Raw genomic sequence first — 19,840 nt, 5'->3', positions numbered from 1 at the left:
ATTTATCAATCTTTACCATATTAAAAATTAAAAGGGATGCATTTGCAGAATATTTACTGAATAATATAAAAACAATATTATGAAAAAATAACATAATAATGAGAAATGTTTGCAAATACCTTTACTGCCTGGCAAATAATTCTGATATTGTGAGCCCCCGTGAGGGTTTTAGAGGACCCCTCCTCAGATCACACTTTAAGAAACACTGGTTTAGATCATCATCTCTGCTCCATTTGTGTTTTCCATTTAAAAGTGCACTTATGGGGCTCAGGTATTTGGGTGGCTTTATTTGTATAAACGCTGACTTGTTCACACAGTCCTATTTTCTACCAGTCTATGAAGAAGCAAAGGGAAGGATAAATTGCACGATATGATGTATGTGTGCTCTGTGTGTCCCCTTCTTCTGTCTTTCCTTCCACGTGTCACAATGATTTGCTGGTGTAGGAACAGATTGGGTGGGGAATGTGTTTGTGTCATCTATGGGTAAGCTGGATTTTAAATGATTCTTATGGCCAAAGCTGCCTGGTGGCTTATGTGCTTTTTTTCACCTCCACTAGGTGCGAGTGGAACTGTTATACAACCCAGCCTTCTGCAGTGCTTCCACAGAAGGACAAAGATACCGAACGGAGGTCCCAGTTAAAGCCTTGTCCTCCTGGGCAGTACCGTTTGTGATAGTCCCATTACAGCAAGGATTACATGATATTGAGGTCAAAGCAAGTGTCCGGGGAGTGTTGGCGACAGATGGTGTGAGGAAGAAGCTGAAAGTTGTAGTAAGTAACAAGTGGGGTTACATTTTGGCTCTTGGAGAAAGAGAAGCGATAACCAGAGATCGCTGTAGATAAAGACTATTTACCATAATTTTATTAATGAATGCATCTTCCCCTATTGCAACAAAAAGGCCTTTTGGTCTCAAAACATAATTTGTAACAACACAAAGTGACATATCTACCATGGTGGCTAAAATGGTCTAATTTATTATTCATCTCGGACTATATTGATGTTCTGATTGTCCTAGAATCTTCTCATAGCAGAAATCCGTTGGTCTGAAAATGGCAGAATGGGGGCAGAGCTCATTGCTTAGGAGAATTCTTTCATGCAAAGCAAATCTGCTCCAAATATCTTGCAGCCAGGATTCTTTTAGTCCAGTTTTTCTCCCCCACCTCCCAATCCCTCCGCCAGTTGCAATAAAAGAAAAATTCCCTGCCACATGAAACAATTACCCTTTACACTTCAGTGGTGTGATTTGGTGTGAGACATGACTAAGCAGCTAAAATAGTCCACAACAACAGCAATACTGCCAAAAAGAAAAAGAAAGCATGTTGGGTGACTAGTCAGATTAATTTAGGAGTTCCCTAGGCTGGTCTGGCTTCCTGGGCACAGGACAAGGCACTGTGGTATTGCCAGGGTAGTTATGTGTTTCCCCTCCTATCTCTGGACTGGAATGGGATAACATCTTTGTCTTCACCCATAAAATGCTTGCCCACCACAAATTCTAAAAAATGTAATAACACTTATTGAATTCTGAAAAGAGAAATATCAAACCAGCCATTTCAAAACCATAGAAATAGAAGCCATTCAAACTCAACTCTACACAACAGCTCAAACTGGGGCTGAATGGATAGGTCTCAGCTATTGAGAACAAGATTTTCAAAATGAAGTTTGGGAGCAGAAGATTGGGGAACGATGGTTAGAAACAGATTTGAAAAATAATTGTCAACCACTAGGAAGTGAGTGCAGTTGATTCCCTTCAAAAATAATTCATACTGAAGACTGAATATAATAAAAATGCAGTACAAGGCTAGCTGCCATTAATATTGCAAGTTGCGATCTGCTAGTGCCTGGTACAGGTAGTCATTTGGTGACTGGTCAAAGTTACAGCGGTGCTGAAATAGTCACTTATGACTGTTTTTCACGCTTTCGAATATTGCAGCATCGCCATGGTCACATGATCAGAATTCAGATGCTTGGCAACTGGCTCATATTTAGGATGGTTGCAGTGTCCCAGGGTCATGTGATCAACGTTTGTGACCTTCTGGTAGGCAAAACCAATGAGGAAGCCAATTTCGCTTTACAACTATGTTACTAAATTAACAATCACAGTGATTCACTTAGCAAGAAAGGTTGTAAAATGGGGCAAAACTCACTTATCAAATGATTCATTTAGCAACAGAAACTTTGGGCTCCATTGTCCTAAGTTGAGGACTACCTGTACTTGTAATCTGTTATTTGACCACAGGAAGGCATTCTTGCATTTCTTTATGCCAGGAAGTTTGACAGATGGATGCAAAACCCTTCCTTCATAAGCTCTTGGTTGTTTCGATCACTACAAACAGTTTCAGAGACTGGCAAATCATCAAAAGCATTTTTAGAAGACTATATATGGATATTGGTAGGGTAATTGGGGATAACTGGAATGTTATTCAACATATCTGGAAAGTATCAAGTTGGGAAAGACTGAACAAATAGATAAATAGAAGTAGGGCTGCATATTTAGATTATAAAATCACATGTGAATACATTCTTTGATATGACCAAAATACAGCAACCTAAAAGAAATTAAAGCATTAAAATCAGTTAGCACTGATTTTTATTAGAAATTAGAAATAAAGCAATAGCATGAATGTTTGACCCCCAAGAATATTACTGTAGGATAACAGTACTATTTAACACCCAGGATGCAACTAGTATTTAAAGTTCCACGGTAGAACAGATTGATGAATGGGTTGGCATAGGATTGTATTTTGTATAAATAGTAAAATAATAACATAAATTTTAAAGAAAATTTGGAGAAAATCATAAACCCCCACGAATTTCAGTGAGTTCTGGAGAAAAATCGTTTTGGATGATGCTTCCTGTCATTTAGGCCCTTTGGGACTCTTACCAAAGCAAGTGCTGGGACAATAGATCCCAAGATATATCCCAGAATTCACAATCACCACAGGCAAGTCTAACTTATCTGGAAGTCACCCAAGATAGACTAAGCCCAAATAGCAACAGGGCTGACTTCATTGTTAAACTGTTTCTAGAGGACGAGGAGTGTTACTCTTGTGCAACAAAAGTCATATCAGCATTGCAACATTTTAAAGACTGGCAATGTTTTTATCATCAATACTTCATCGGATATATGGAACATCACTCTGTGAGAGGCAGGGCTACACACATAACATACAGCAGCTGTTATTGGAGAGGAAGAAAGTATAGTAAGAATAAGTAAGAATCTCTTCCGTGACCAGAGACATTGTGGCCCATTCACCCTTAATCTGAGATAAGGAAGCCCAGGGCTCCCAGGATATTCAGCTCTAGGAAGGGGCAAGGATCCATTAAGAGCCCATGTGGACTGGTGGAATAGAAATTAATCCTTAATAGAGGGCCGTGCTGATTTGGCTATTGAGAAGATATGAGGGTGACCTAGGTCTTTTCCTATTGTGCATCCATGTACCAATTCTGAATATTTTACTACATTTCTAAGAGATGCTACAGAGGAGTCTTTTGAATTTGTAATTTCCATTTTGAAGTATTTGCTGCTGTCATGCATGATATTTTGATTTGCAACGAGGCTCTCAGAAAAGAGTATTCTGATGTCTTTTTCTATAACAGCCTGAAGGGGAACGGAAAAATATTGTGACTGTTATTGAACTGGACCCAAGGGTAAAAGGAGTTGGTGAGTAACTCTCATTCTTATTCATTAATTCCCATTATACCTTTTACTAAGTCTTTTCACCCACATGCTTTATTGTTTCCAGGGAAAAGAGAGGCTCTTTTTACCATGCCAGCTGCAAATAAAAGTTATTTTATTTTGCAAACGTTATGTGCTTAAGACAATTATATTGTTTTCTGTTAAGTGCTTAATAAAATAATTGTGTTGAATTCCATTTACAAATGATTATTAGAAATAATGTCAAAGAGATCTCTAACGTGTAATGTGGTATTTCTTTTCCTGTAATTTTCCTCATTTTCTTTTTCATTTTTTAGATGGAACCCAGGAACAAAGGGTCATAGCCAATAAATTAGATGACAAGGTGCCTGAAACAGAAATTGAGACCAAGATTTCTGTTCTAGGTAAGAACTAGTTATTTGAAACCCAGGCTCCTACATCTATCAAATTTAGAAGATGAAATAGTCACCAGCCCAATTTTGTTACCATCTACTTGATAGAACAATATCTCCCTATTTTTTTGTCCCTGAATAGATGGAGTATAGATCATAACCTTCCTTATTGGATTCACAGTTACAGTAGATCTGTCCCATTTCTGACATTTAACCTTATTACTTTTGCCCATCTGGTGAGATCAAAGTGGATGACCTTATGCCACCAGACTTGAAATTCTAGACCTAGAAAACCTAGAACTACGCCACCTTCCGTCGGATCTAAGTATAGTATATAAAATTATACATTGCAATGTCCTACCTGTCAATGAGTACTTCAGTTTCAACCATAACAATACAAGAGCACACAATAGATACAAACTCAAGGTAAACCACACCAAACTTGATTGCAGGAAATATGACTTCAGCAACAAAGTGGTCAATGTCTGGAATACTCTACCTGACTCTGTGGTTTCTTCCCCAGACCCCCAAAACTTTAAGCTTAGACTGTCTACTACTTGACCTCCCCCCTTTCCTAAGAGGTCTGTAGGGGGCATATATAAGCGCACCAACTTCCCTGTCCTATTGTTTCTTTTTTATTTTTCTTATATGTATGTATTTCATGTATCCATAACTATGTTTATACTTATGCCTGTTATCTTATAATTGCTTGACAAAATAAATAAAAATAAAAAAATAAAATAAATGTCTTCCAAGTCCTGTTGTTTAAACAGCATAATCTTATAGAAAGCTTTTCTTCTCTGCTCAGTGTCTGCCCTCTGGAATGCCATTCTCCCCCAGATCCACACAGGTCCAACTCTAATGACATTCAGAAAGTCATTTAAAAAATAGGTGGTTTTCCTTGTGGAGTCCTTGCAAAAGTTTGGTTTTCTACTGATATTGAGTTAGTGCCAGATCTGCCCACACACTGCTTCAACCCTACTTCACTTTGATGGCAGCCTGCCATAAAGTATGGGGGGAGGGAAAGGTGAATGCAGGGAGGGGGTATGACAGGAACCAGAAGTGCCAACCAGAGACACTGGTTGAACGATTCAAGGACACAGGCATAGAAGTAGAATGCGAACACCTATCAAAGAGGCACCAAACCTCAGAATTGTTGCCAAAACAACTAATTTAAACTTTATTGGACACTACTAAGATGACTGGAGGGTAACCACTTGGCTTTAGTAAAAGTATACCTTTCACTGCAAATGAAGTTGAGGGTCTTTCTTTTCTAAATGCTCAATCTAGGACAGGCCTGACAATCTTTTGGTCAGCTGCATCCTTTTCTATATATATTGATTCTTCTTTTTAACTGTAAGCCACCCAGAACTGCTAAAGAATCTTGAAACAGAAATAAATGAATCAGTTAATAAACCTTCAAATTAGTCCTGGATGGAACCTAATTATGCTATGGTCAATGCTCTAAAGAAAGGGTAGTGGAATTGGAAGCAAGATTAGACTAATCATTTGCCCTAAAGATATTGAAGCTTAAAGCAAGACCATAAACTATCTAATTTCTAACACGTGTGGCAATTTTTTCACATTCAGGTGACCCTGTGGCTCAGATTATTGAAAACTCAATTGATGGAAGTAAACTCAATCATCTCATTATTACTCCTTCTGGCTGTGGGGAGCAAAATATGATCACCATGACTCCATCGGTCATTGCCACCTATTACTTGGACGCAACAGGGCAGTGGGAGAATCTTGGCGTGGATCGCAGGACTGAAGCTGTCAAACAGATCATGAAAGGTAAGGCAAATTCTCTCCAGACTTGTTTTCCTCAGGGGATGGAAATGTCAGTTTCATTAATCCCTAAAATGAACCAATATAAGACCCACAGAAATCAAGAAGCCAAGTGTTCTTAAATGTATGGTGTTGTTATTGTTGTTATTGTTTTTCTTTCACAAGGTAGCTTTCTGCTCGTTTAGCTATCGCTTCTTCTAGAGGTGGTCATAGTAACTGTTGAGAAATATTTAAATATGGACTCATGGAATTATCACAATATTCTATAAAAGGAAAGACATTTTCATGTCTTTTGTAGTGAGTTTAGAAGTATTGTTCTGCTATTGAATGCTTGTTTTTCAGGAATACAGGACAGCAGTCTTCAGCTCCTTTTGTTGTTGTTGTTGTTGTTGTTAAGGTTGCTTGCTTTCAGAATCTCATGGCAGAGTGGGATAGTTTTACACTGAGTCAAGAACACAAACCAAAACAATTGTGCAAAGGAAAAACAGCTCCAATGAGGCACACAGCAGAGAAAGAAGAGTGCAAAACTGTTCTGTATGCAAGTGTGACTAAGGCTAAATTTCACAGCTCTCTCTATCTTGTCTCTTTTCAGGTTATGCCCAGCAGATGGTGTACAAGAAAAAAGATCATTCCTATGCAGCATTTGTAAATCGTGCATCTAGTTCTTGGTAGGGAAATATAGCCATTACTATAAAAATATAGCCATTACTTTAAGATCAGTGGTGGGATTCAATTGTTTTTACTACCGGTTCTGTGGGCATGGCTTGGTGGGAGTGGCAAGGGAAGGATACCGTAAAATCTCCAGTCAGAGATGATATTTGCCAGTTCTCCAAACTGCTGAAAATTTCCACTAGTGGTTCTCCAGAACTGGTCAGAACTTGCCAAATAGCACATCTGTTTCAGATCATGAAAAGGCTTTCCTCTAACTTTCTCTATAAATGTTCACATATTTTCATTTTCTAACTTCTGCTGCAGCATCTGATTCTCTGTCTTGTATTTTTTTTTGGCTTTCTTCATTTCTTTCTACCTACCATTCCCTTCTTTCTAATAGCTCCTTTCTAGGCTATGCTTCAGCCAAAATCCTTTCAGTTTTCAGTCAAAATACTCTTTTCAGTCAAAATACTCTTACCCATATAATAGGTCTCCCTCCTGTCTTCTCATGTCTAGCATTTAGCATTTAGCATCACTCAGTTCTATTTTTTTTCCTCATTAAAGTAAGAATCAGAATGTCCTACTTCAAGATAGTAGAAGCACTTGAAACAGTAATTCCATGGGATTGAGTTGCTGCTGCTGTTATCTTACTAATTTTTTTTCTCTTTGATTAGTTCAGGGTGATGAACATACTTAATATTCCTGCCTTCTATTTTCCTCATAACAATAGCCCTGTGAGGTGAATTGGGCTAACAGAGGCACCAAGCTGGCTTTATTTATTTAATTGATTTGTCAATCGCTTACAAGATAATAGGTATAAGTATAAACATGAGTAAGAATACAGAAAATAGGTATGAATAAACGGGGACAATAGGACACGGACGGTAGGCACGATGGCGCACTTATGCACGACCCTTACAGACCTCTTAAGGAATGGGGTGAGGTCAGTAGTGGATACTTTGAGGTTAAAGGAATGGGGTTAGAGGATGTAACAACAGAATCAGGTAGTGCATTCCAGGCATTGACCACTCTGTTGCTGAAGTCATACTTTCTGCAATCAAGTTTGGAGCGGTTAACTTTGAGTTTGTATCTGTTGTGTGCTCTTGTATTGTTGCAGTTGAAGCTGAAGTAGTCATTGACTGGTAGGACATTGTAGCAGATAATTTTGTGTGCTATGCTTAAGTCCAACCATAGGTGGGGTAGTTCAAGGTTATCCAAGCCCAAAATTTCAAGCCTTGTGATATAGGGTATTTTGTTACGAGGAGAGGAGTGTAGTACTCTCCTCGTGAAATACTTCTGGACTCCCTCAATTGTATTAATGTCCGATATACAGTGCGGATTCCAGACAGATGAGCTGCATTCGAGTATTGGTCTAGCAAAGGTTTTGTATGCCCTAGTTAGCAATTTTATATTTCCAGAGGAGAAGCTTTGTAAGAGATTTACAAGTCTTAATGCCTTTTTGGCAATGCTGTTACAGTGAGCTATGGTCATTAGATATGAGTCCTCTGAGGTCCTTGACAGAGTGAGGGTCGTCAATGAGGTCATATCCACCTAGCTTGTATTTGGTGTACTGATTTTTTTTACCAATGTGTAGGACAGAGCATTTGTTGGTTAAGATTTGGAGTTGCCAATTGTTTGACCATTCAGACACAAAATCAAGGTCACTTTAAAGAACAGTAGCATTGTCAGTGGTGTTGAATAGTTTTACATCATCCGTGAAGAGGATGCAGTTGCTTATAAGGTGACCGCAAAGGTAATTTATATAGAGTATAAAGAGTGTGGGTCCTAGAATGCTGCCTTGGGGGACACCACTGTTAACTGGAGCAGGGTTTGATATAGTACTCCCTATTTTTACTATTTGTTGCCTGTTGACAGGAATGCAGTAATCCACTTACGAAGGGATCCAGAAATGCCGTAAGAGTTTAGTTTTAACAGTAGTTTGTCATGTACCACTGAATCAAAGGCTTTGCAGAAGTCTATGTAAATTGCATCTATAGCTTTACCCTGGTCAAGTAGAGTAGTCCATATGTTTTTGCAGTGTAGGAGTTGTAGGTTGCAGGACAATTTTTTCCTGAAACCAAATTGTTTTTTGGAGAGTAGGTTGTTTGACTCTAAGTGGAGGGTGATGAATTGGTTAATGATTGATTCCATGACTTTGCACGTGACACAACACAGTGAGATTGGTCTGTAGTTTTCAACCAGGCTGGGGTCACCTTTTTTGAAGATAGGGATGAATGTAGCTAATAGGTTCGGTAAGGATCTGGTTCTGAATGATATCTCATATATAATGCTTAGGGGTGCTGAAATGGCAGAGGAGAGCTTTTTTCAGAAGTATGCACATAATTTAATCCCCAAGGAAGGCTAGAACACACAATCTCCTGCTCTCTAGGCCAGGACCTTCATGACTGCTGCAAAGTGGCTCTCCGAATAGATAGTTCTCCTATTTCAGTGGGGAGCTATCCTCTGAAAGTACTCAGTTCCATTGACTATAACTAACCCATATAGAGCAATTTGTCTTTGATAAGTCACCAGAACTGAATTAAGGAATTCTCATTCTCTTAGCTCTTACTCTGCATTTCTTCCAAAGTTCCTGTGCACTGTTGTGATATAACAACAGTGTAATTCCCTTTAAACTAATTTGATGCACTATTTCTCCTCATACTGCCTTGAGTCCTGGGTGGAGACCTGGGTTAGTCTTTTTCTGTCCTCTTTTTCCTTCCTAGGTTGAAGGAGAGATGAGAGACGAGGACAACTCATTTTAATCTTGATTGTTTCCCATCAACACATGCACATCTTCTACTCTTGTTGTTCCATAATGTAGTGATGTGATCACTCTGGACAAACCACTCTTCCTCTCTCCCTCCTAGCTAACAGCAACCTAGTAATATTTGGCTTATAAAACCAAGCAAGCAATTACTTGTATTCAGTTCTTCATTTAAATGATTAATTAATGCACGATCTTCTTTACAGGCTAACAGCATATGTTGTAAAAGTCTTTGCCATGGCTGCCAAAATGGTAAAAAACATTAAGCATGAAATCATTTGTGGAGGTGTGAAGTGGCTCATTCTAAACAAGCAACAACCAGATGGAGTGTTCAAAGAAAATGCCCCTGTGATCCAAGGAGTAATGATGGTACGGTCTCCTTCCTCCCCCCGACTCTCTCCCTCCTTCCCTCCCTGTTTGATTTAAAGAAATCCAAAGATTTTCAAGTTCTTAACAAAAATCCAAACCCAGGTATTAAAAAAAATAATTTAAAGTGTACTGTGCAAGGGGTGCATTGCTAGCTTTTTCTCTAATGATATTGGCCAGCCAAGAGCTGTACAGGAATTCAGACAGGACATGCAGATATATATCATTATTTTATTATTATTGTTTGTTACACAGCCAGCCAGATGTTCAAATTGGGAGGTATTATCATAAACTTTTATTCATTAAATATGAAAGTCAGTCAACTGAACATTTAAAAATGTATCACAAATATCATTGACTGGCTCAGATGGTTAATGCAGGTTGCTGCCAGCATCTTAGGTATCAACCAAGTATCTTCTTAAAAGGTATGTTGTTCTGAGCTGAGCAGTCTTTTGCAGCTCCATTGGTGCTACAGCAGGAAGCTGCAACTTCTTGATGTATTTTTTAAAGTTCTTGGACATGGTACCAAGTGCCCTGGTGACAATGGGTATCACTGTTACATATTTTATTCATAATTGCATGGTTTCGATGGCTAGGTCGCAATATTTCATGATTTTTTCCAGTTCTTTTTCTTCACCTCTGGTGTCTCCTAGTACTGTGATATCAATAAATTGTATGTTTCAGTTTTTGACAACTATAATATCTGGCGTGTTGTGTTCCAAATGACAATCCATCTGTATTCAAAAGTCCCACAAGATCTTCACCTTCGTATTTTCGACAACTTTTTCCACTTTATGTTCCCATGACTGGTATTATTATTATTATATACCTTATTCATTGAACATGAAATTCAGTCAACTGAACATTCAAGAAATTATTATTATTATTCATTGCACAGTCAGCTAGATGTTCAGACTGGGTTTGGCATTTTTGTCTGTCGAGTTCTTACCAAGGACCTGGGATAGGCAAATCTGGGTGGTTGATGGTGTTACAGATATCGCCGCAGGATGGAAGCTGTTCCAAGTAAAGCTGCCTTCTGCAATTAAACGATGGCAAGTTTGTCAATGCATGTAGTGTTCAAGTGATGTTCCAGTTGTTTTGGGAGTGCACCCAAGGCCCCTATTACTATTGGTACTACCCTTGCTTGCCTTTGCCATAGTCATTCTATTTCTATTTGTAGGTCTTTATATTTTGTCATCTTCTCCAGTTCTTTCTCTTCTCTTCTGCTGTCTCCAGGCTCTGCCACATCCACTATCCAGACTTTTTTGTCTTTCTTATCGACAACTGTTAAGTCTGGGGTGTTATGTGGCAGGTGCCTATCTGTCTGGATTTTGAAGTCTAACTTTTTCATTTTCTATGACTTTTTCTATTTTGTGGTCCCACCAGTTCTTGCTTACAGGCAAATGATATTTCTTGCAGATCTTCCAATGCACCATTGTTGCTACTTAGTCATGCCGCTGCTTGTAATCAGTTTGTGCAATCTCCTTGCAGCAGCTTACCAGGTGGTCCACTGTTTCTTCAGCTTCTTTGCATAGGTGGAATGTACTGTCTGTTTCTGTCTTCTCAATTCTGGCTTTGTATACATTTGTCGTTAAGGCTTGGTCTTACACAGCCAGAATTAATCCTTCGGGCTCTTTCTTCAACTTTCCTTCTATTAGCCATTGCCAGGTCTTGTTATTATCTGCTTTCCCTGCTATTTTTTTAATGTACTGGCCATGTAGTGCTTTGTCTTCCCATGCCTCCCTTCTGTTCTTCATTTGGTCTTTCTTGGAGGCCACTTTGGTCTCTGGTAGTCAGCAAGCCTTCCTGGCATATTAACTTCAGTGCAACTTCTTCATTGTCCTTCAGATATTCTTCCAAAGCCGTTTTTTCTTCTTCAACCAACTGATGGACTTGCAACATTCCATGCCCACCTATTTGCCATGGTAGATAAGAGTCTGTCAATGTCACTGCAAGGATGAAGGGCATGATTCATTGTCATTATTTTTCTGGTCTTCCTATCCATTACTTTTAATTCTGAGTTCAGTTCACTAATCCAGCTGTGTACCTAATGACTGGTATTTCCCAGGTGTTGATTGCTGGTATTTCCTCCATTGAATTTGGACTTTTTCACTCTCTTGATGTATTCACCTCTAATTTTTTTTCTTGACTTCAGTGTGCTTGATGTTGTCAGCTTGAAAGATACCCAGGTATTTGTAGTAATCATCTTCATCCAGACTCTTAATGTTATTTTTATGGGTTTTCTTAATTCCTTCAGTTTTCACTATTTTCCTTTTCCTTTCCTTTCCTTGTTTGATAGTGAGTGTGGCACATTTGTCCAATCCAAATTCTTGGAGATTGTGTGTGTGTGTGTGTGTGTGTGTGTGTGTGTGTGTGTATCTTGGAGATATTGTGTATATACTGATATGTTGAATTTTTTGCTTTCATAGATCTAGAGGGCTTGTTCTTGGGCAGTCAAAATTAAGCCTTCAGTTTCTTTCTTCAGCACCCCTAATCTCAACCAGCTCCATGTTATCTTTTTATCTACCTTTCCTTCAATATCTTTCGGGCATTGACTGTACATAGTGTAAGCGATGGACTTTTCCCCTTCAACTGAAAAGAATGAACTTCTGGAAATAAGCATTTTAAATTGAAAGGGAGTGATCCCAGCACTAGTCAAAGCGGAGTCTAAATGCTCGCAGGCATGCAGTAATAGACAAGGGGAGTTAGGACCCCTCCCCTTATTTAGATGTGTATTTTGTCAAACAAAGAACCAACATGTTAATTCCCCCCTCCCCTTCTCTGAGAATGTATCTTTTGAAGAGTTCCCAGGGAGTATCTTCCGGAGCTGGAATTTTTATGGTCCCTTCTCCGCTTGCTATCTCTTCAAGAGGTGACAGATTTCTGGACATCTGGCTCCCATCCTCCGGTTGTATATCATGTGTAGGTTATACAGATTCAATATAAGATTTAATATATTCAGGTTACATCAAAAAGGATTACTTGTACCAACTGCCCCCCTTCTTCTTCCATTGAAGAATGGCAGATACATGGATCTGACACATAGGCTTCTTTTTCTGTTAGAAAATTGATGCTCAATTGTTTCCTTTCGATATTCTTCATTCAATCTTGCTGTTTTCAAGAGGTTTCCCTTGTTCACCTCCTTCAGCAGAAGCTCTTTTGCTTTTTTTAATGTAGTCATTTAATGTTTCTATATTGGCATCAGGTAGCAAATGTGAGACTAGGCCGAAAATGCTCAGATGATGCAAAAATATGAAGAGGGGTCAGACAGGGCTGTATCCTCTCTTCACTCTTGTTTAATATCTACCCTGAATCAATTTTCAGCAAAGCACTGGAAAACATCGATGCTGGTCTAAAAGCAAATGGTGTTCGGATCAACAATTTAAGATATGCTGATGATACAGTTCTACTTGCCAGTAAGCATGAAGACCTTCAGGTCTTCATTAACAGAGTCACAGAAATATCTTAAAAAAAATATCTTTTGAGGCATGACACCTCAAAAACCAAGATCATGGTCATCAGCAAATTACCCATTAATTTCCACCAATAAATTCGGAAGGAATACTGCTAGAAAAAGTTGAAAGATCATGTACCTTGGTTCTAATTTACATGAAAGCTGGGCAAGACAAGGATAGAGAAAACTCGAATAGCATTCTTCAAAATGAAAAATGCAGTCATGACATAAGCCTAAGAATGAAAATCAGGCTTGTCAGATGTTACGTCTTTTCTATCCTGCTCTATGGAATAGAGAGTTGGTCTCTGACAGAAAGCCACTTGAAGAGACTAGAAGCATTTGAAATGTGGATTTACAGACAGTTGTTATGTATAAGCTGGGTTGACAAAATCAGATATGAGGAAGTGATAAACTGCCTGGAAAAGCCAAGGAAAATCATCAAAACCATTAAAAAGCTAAAGTTAGAAATTTTCGTACATGTGATGTGACACCCGGAACAACACAGCATACTTCGCTTAATCCTCCTGGGAAAGATTAAAGGCAAATGAAGCCCAGGCAGAAGAAGAACATCATGGCTTCAAAATCTAAAGGACTGGTTTGGACGAAATTCATCAGCACTTTTTCATGCGATTGTTGATAAAAACAGGATTGCCAATATGATTGCCAACATCCAATGACAGATATAAGAAAAAGTAATGTAGTAATTTAAGCTATGTTTTTCCTCTTCCACAGTTAGTTTCACCTGTAAGTCCTCTGCCATCCTGAGATCTAGGCAAGTACAATTGATCAATATCATTTTTTGGGTGCAGAGCATAGTGCGTTGTCATTAGTTTTCTTGTCTTTTGATCTAAGTTATCAAGTTCTAGTTGAGTCCAATCAATTATTCCAAAGGAGTATCATATTACAGGCACTGCTCAAATATTAATTGCCTTAATGATATTTCCTTCACTTAGCTTTGATCTAAAAAAAATCCTGACTTGTTTTATGTATTTTGTTGAAGTTGCTTCCTTGACTGGGTTGTGCAACAGGTCAGAAGCTTCCAAATCTCCAAAGTACTTGTACCCTTATTTTGGTGTTACTGCTTTTATCAATTATTCATTATCATGTTCGAATCTATCATCTTCAACAATTTTTCCTGCCTTAATAGCAATTGTTGGACATTTGTCAATGCAAAATTGCATCTTAAGGTCTCTGCTGAACTACTCAGTGCTTTTCAGCAGTGAGCTCAATTCAGATTTTGTTTTTCCAAACAATTTTAAATCATCAATGTAGAGCAAATGGGGAATTTTCAATCTTTTTTTTTTTTGCCAATTCATAGCAACAGTTTGTTTTGTTCAAAATGCTTGTTAGCGGAGCCATCAAAAGTACACATAACAAAGGTAACAGTGAGATGCCTTGGAATATTCATTTGATTTCAACTTCACCAAATTCTTTTCCATAGCCCATCAACTTAGTTTGCCATAGCTTCATGGAAGTCTTCAGGAATTCCGGGATGTTGCTGCTAATTCCAAAAATGTCTAAGCATTTCTCAGTGTAGCTGTATGGAACACAATCAAATGCTTTCTTATAATCAATCCAGGCCATGGACAAATTTTTGTCTTTTCTCTGAATTCTTCAAAACCGGTTTATCAGTCATCAGTTACTCATTGGTTCCTCTTGAATTTTTACCCTTCCTGTTCTACAGGTAGCAAATCCTTGTTTTCTAGATATCCATAAATTTGATTTGCAATAATACCTTGTAAGTAATTTGTAGTTTGTATGTAGTTGGCAGGCAAGTGATTGGACTGTAATTTTCAGGTTTATTTCCCCTTTCTACATCCTTCTGAATCAAAACATTTCTTAGCCATTTTTCACTTTCTATTGTTTCCAGAACCTGATTCATTTCGTTTCCTAATCTTGCATGCAAACTTGTTAGTGATTTCAGCCGAATCCATACAGCTTATCTAAATCAGGGGCATTCCAGTTCTTGACCTTCTTTCCTTGTTTTGCACCATTTCTTTTGTTATGTGAACATCTTCCATTCTAGTCACTTTTACTGTGGTTTCAACCTGCTTGATCCACTTTATATTTCCATTGTGCTTTCCCACAAGTTTTTCCAATATTTCAGGGTATTTTGTTTGTTAGGGTTTTCACTTGTGGTAGCACCATGTCCATTTTCAAGGATTTTATAGAAATTATTCTGGTTGTTGTTATTATTATTATTTTAATTTTAACTTCAATTCTAACAGTCTGGGACTGGTTAAACAGTTCAAGTCTTAACCAAGGACCTAAGGTAGTGTCTGACTATATAGACCAGGGGTGTCAAACTCAATTTCATTGAGGGCTACATTAGAAATGTGTTGACCTTGGAGGGAGGGTATGTGTGGTCAGAATTGGGCATGGCCATGGTGAGCATTTGACACAGGCTCAAGATGCATTTTTCCCTTCATTCTTTCTTTCCACAGTTCTTTACTATAATCATTTTCCTATCTCTTCTACCAGATATTACTGGAAACATTTATTACTTATTCTTTTTAGGGTAGGTTATAGCTCCCATATGGCTATGCAAAGTTGAATGTTTTGTCAGATTCCAGCTCTTCAACAACTCTGTAAATTGAACGGTGAAATGTGGATGGCAGCCAAGAGATTAAAAAACCTACCGTTAACTCTTTACTGTTCCCATATACCCCTATGTATAATTACAGAGAAGTATTTATTTATTAGCATTAACTGACCTTTCTCCCCACCTCACTGCTTTTTCTTCTAGGGAGGAACTAAAGGTGCTGAACCAGAAGTATCTTTAACAGCATTCATTCTGGTTGCATTGTTGGAATCCAGATCAGTCTGCAATGAACATATCAATGTATGTGATGTTCTGATGGGATATGGTATGAGGGGGAAAATATGAGCACATCTCTAGGGTGTTTTTTTTATCATAGTATTCAATTTTCCCATCTTCTTGCCCCAAAGTTTGGAATTAAAAACCTTCAGGATCACAATGAGAATACAGGAATCGGCTAGACACAAAATAAATGATCAGTTCGAAGTAAGGATGCATTAAATGTTATGCATATACTCCCTCAAGCCTGCAAGGTATTTAGATCAGTTAATTATCTGTAAATATCAAAGAGCCTTTTCACTGCTGCAGTGTAATTTTTATCACCAGCATTCCCCAAAGGCACATTTAGAAAGATCTATTTAGAAAGGGTTTCTCCAGGTGCATCACATAGCATTGCAGGTTTTACACACATTCTCTAGTGGAATCTCCATTTAAGACATTCCTAGTAGACTATCCCAATAATCTACTCTTGAAAACTTAAAATAACACATGTTTGTGTGACTAACATAATCTAGCGTGTAAACCACAAGCAGGAAAGCATATGTCAGTTTGTGTTACAGACCTTTATGAAATAGGTGACTCTGGGCAGCTTGTGCTTATATCTCCCTGCACCCCATGGCATGCAGCATGCACAATCAAATCAACCATTGATCGGTTCCATCTCCATTTGTGGTCCCCAGATGTACTGACAAAATCATGTTTTAGGGCCTTTCAACAAAGCAACTGAGTGGGGCCCAATCATACTTCAGGGAAATGATGTTCCATAGAGATGCCTAAAATTGTTCTCCAACATTGCTATTGGATCTCTTCTCTCTCCTCTGCCTTTACTTCTAGATTCTAGACAGCAGCATCAATAAGGCCACAGATTATTTACTCAAAAAGTATGAGAAACTGCAAAGACCTTACACTACGGCCCTCACAGCCTATGCTTTGGCTGCTGCAGAACGACTCAATGATGACAGGGTACTCATGGCAGCATCAACAGGTACACATATTGCTTTGTTTTAAATAGAAGAAACCAGGTGTGGTTGAGTTTTGAAAGATTAGCTTGGAAAACAAAACTCGATGGATAGATCTTTAGAAATTTAATGAGAAAAAATAAAATCAAGAGCCACGTGCAAGTGGCACCTGTTTTCTTCTAGCTGCCTAGTCAACTAGAAAACGAATCAGTAAAAATAGAGGTAAAGCTCTTTTTCCATAGGCTCCCAGTTGTGTATCCCGCAGAAGGCAAGAAAGTGGTGGCAAACCATTTCTTTACTTTTACTAGAAAATCTATAGGATTCTTTCTATGTATTTCTACTCACAGGCTAGTTCAGCTTCAGAAAATGTGTATTGTTTTAATTTCCAAATTACAGCAAATCCCCAAGTTATGAGCATTCATTTAGTGCCTGTTTGAAGTTATATGAGATAAGTGCCCCCTAATGATTACGAGCAGGTACCAAAATTACGAATGTTGCAGCACCACAGCAGTTATTCACCCTTACGAATGACTGCAGAGGTCTGCAACACTCACCCTATTCCCCCTGCCCCGGTCCCCACAACTGCTTCCGCCTCCCATCCTGCCACACTGGACTCGCCTTATAAGAATTATCTCCTCTCTGCCACAGTTGCTTTGTTTTTGAGGGAGAGGAAAATTGATGGAAGCTCCTGGGTGCCATAATATTGAGCGAGTTCAGGTACTCATCCTCCTTTGCAGAGACTGAGTGCCTGAACACTCACAAGATCATGGACCCAAGACACTTTCATTCTCTGCGCAAAAAGTGTTTGCAGTGCCTGTCTCCTGCTCCTCCCCCCCCCAACTCCTTTCCACCACCACTGGAATACTTTTTGCAAAGACGGAGACCTGACAGACATGGGAAGGTTCATCTACCAGCAAACGGGGCCTTTGAAAATGGAAGGATTTGCTCCGTTGTGGAACACCCCATAGGCATCTTTGGACCGTATCAACATGGAGTGAATCCTATGTTTTTAAAGGCCTCAAAGGCCTCAATGGGCCATTTCAAAATGGATGGGATCATCCTCTTTTTTTTCAAAGACCTCATAGTTATTATGGGCCATTTCAAAACAGAAAAATCCCTCTTTTTCAAAGGCCTCAAAGCATCTATGGGACGTTACAAAATGGGGCAAATCCTCGATTTTCAAAGGCCTCATAAAACATCTATGTGACATTTCAATACAGAGCGAATCCTCCATTTTCAAAGGCCTCATAGGTGCCTATGGGCCATTTCAAAATGGGGCGTATCCCTCCATTTTCAAAGGCCCCATATTCATGCAGATGAAGCTTCCAGTCCCTGTCAGGTCTCCATCTGGGCAAAAAGTGTCCTGGTGGTGGCGAAGTAGGTCCTCTTTCAGTGCTAATGCAGTGCCTGGGGGGGCAGCGGGGAACCAAGCCTTTTCAGTTTCCTGAAAGGCTAGAAGGCTGGGGACCTGCCAGATGCCATGGGATGAGTATTCTGCAAGGCGGGCCCTGCTATGTAAAATATACTCTTTCTAGGTCCTATTAGATGGCAATATTAAGGGAAGAGAGGTGGAGCAGGGCAACCCCATCCAATCTGGTAGAATGGCAGATTCCTCAGGGAGAGGCAGTCCTCCAAATAACTTGGCTGTGTGCCATGTATGTTTTAAAGGAGATAACCATCACTATATATTGCATGCAGAAAGAAAATGGACCCAGTGCAATTCACATGACAAACAATGTGATATGGGCAAAGCAAGAGGCACCTGAAGCTGCAACACCACTGAACTGTGGAGCAGTTGTAACTTTTGGGTGACTTTCAAGGATAGAGCACATTGAGGTAGTCCAGCTGGGAAGTGACCTAGGCAGGAGTGACCATGAGCAAGGCCTCCCAATCCAGGAATGGGGACAATTGCTGTACAAGATGGATCTATCTAAGATGGCAAAGGCCCCTCTAGTCACAGCTGCCACCTGCTCTTCAAGCAGGAGGACCTCCCCAAACTGCACGCAGTCTCTGTCCAGGAAAGTGCTACCCCACTGAGAGTCAGAGATAGCATTAATAGACCTAGGAGAAACAGAAACCTATTCTTCCCCATCTAGACACTCACAGCCCCCAAGCACTGAGTCAGTATCAGAACAGCACCACCTACCCAGCCAGGGGTAGATGTAAAGATATCGACTAACTATAGAGAGTAAGCAGTGACCTTGATGGAGATATGCCAATATTGGTATAAGAAATCTTAGCCTTTCTGTCGAGTTGATTCTTCATCTGGTCTACCTGGTAGAGCTGACCATAACTGGGTATCATCAGCAACTCCGTGCCATTGAGTAACCTCACCCAACAACTTACACATATCATCTGCTTTCTTGAAGAATGGGAGACTTTTAATCAATTGTTAATTTTCCCAATCTTTTCACTCCAGTCAAAAGTCACCATCAGGGTAAGTGACCAATATTTTTATCTGCTTGGTTTAATCCTGTTTCTGTGCTGTTTTTTTTTAAAGGAAGGAATCGTTGGGAAGAACATAATGCTCACACTCATAATATTGAAGGCACTTCCTATGCCTTGTTGGCCCTGCTGAAAATGAAGAAATTTGCTGAGGCCGGTCCTGTAGTCAAATGGCTGATAGATCAGAAATATTATGGGGGAACATATGGGCAAACCCAAGTGAGTCTTTGTTTTATTGTCAGATTATAATCTTCTGAATTGTATTCTACTTTAGGCTGGTTTAAACAAAATAATAATCTGAATTGTTGCATGTTTCACCTAAAGAAGGGGAGGCAAAGTCGAGACACTATAGCAGTTTTTTAATATTTGAAGTGCTGTCATGGGGAAGAGGTTGTGGATGTATTCTCCATAGGGCCTACGGATAAGATAAGAAACAGTGAATGAAAACTTTACAGAGAAAGACCACCACCACCAAAAAAAATAAAAAAGAATAAGAATTGTTTTTTTCCTGTACTTTGCATACTACTCAGCTGTTAGAATAAGGCATT

The 19,840-nt window shown here is 39.2% G+C and overlaps 1 protein-coding gene across 1 annotated transcript in view; it reads left to right on the top strand.

The window, feature by feature from the left end:
• C3 (complement C3) overlaps positions 1-19,840 on the top strand; it is a 90,044-nt gene that overhangs the window by 45,711 nt on the left and 24,493 nt on the right. The window contains exons 21-29 of the mRNA XM_087925914.1: positions 558-770; positions 3,598-3,661; positions 3,973-4,059; positions 5,638-5,841; positions 6,428-6,503; positions 9,457-9,619; positions 15,817-15,912; positions 16,723-16,873; positions 19,348-19,511. Of these exons, the coding sequence (XP_087782040.1) occupies positions 558-770; positions 3,598-3,661; positions 3,973-4,059; positions 5,638-5,841; positions 6,428-6,503; positions 9,457-9,619; positions 15,817-15,912; positions 16,723-16,873; positions 19,348-19,511 (1,218 nt within the window). The remainder of the gene's footprint in view (positions 1-557; positions 771-3,597; positions 3,662-3,972; positions 4,060-5,637; positions 5,842-6,427; positions 6,504-9,456; positions 9,620-15,816; positions 15,913-16,722; positions 16,874-19,347; positions 19,512-19,840) is intronic.

This window comes from Pseudonaja textilis, chromosome 2, assembly GCF_049901715.1.
Source record: "Pseudonaja textilis isolate UNSWEBS1 chromosome 2, rPseTex1.2, whole genome shotgun sequence".
Lineage (NCBI taxonomy): Eukaryota > Metazoa > Chordata > Lepidosauria > Squamata > Elapidae > Pseudonaja > Pseudonaja textilis.
Note: the sequence above shows the minus strand (reverse complement) of the source record. Positions and strands in the feature narration are given on the sequence as shown.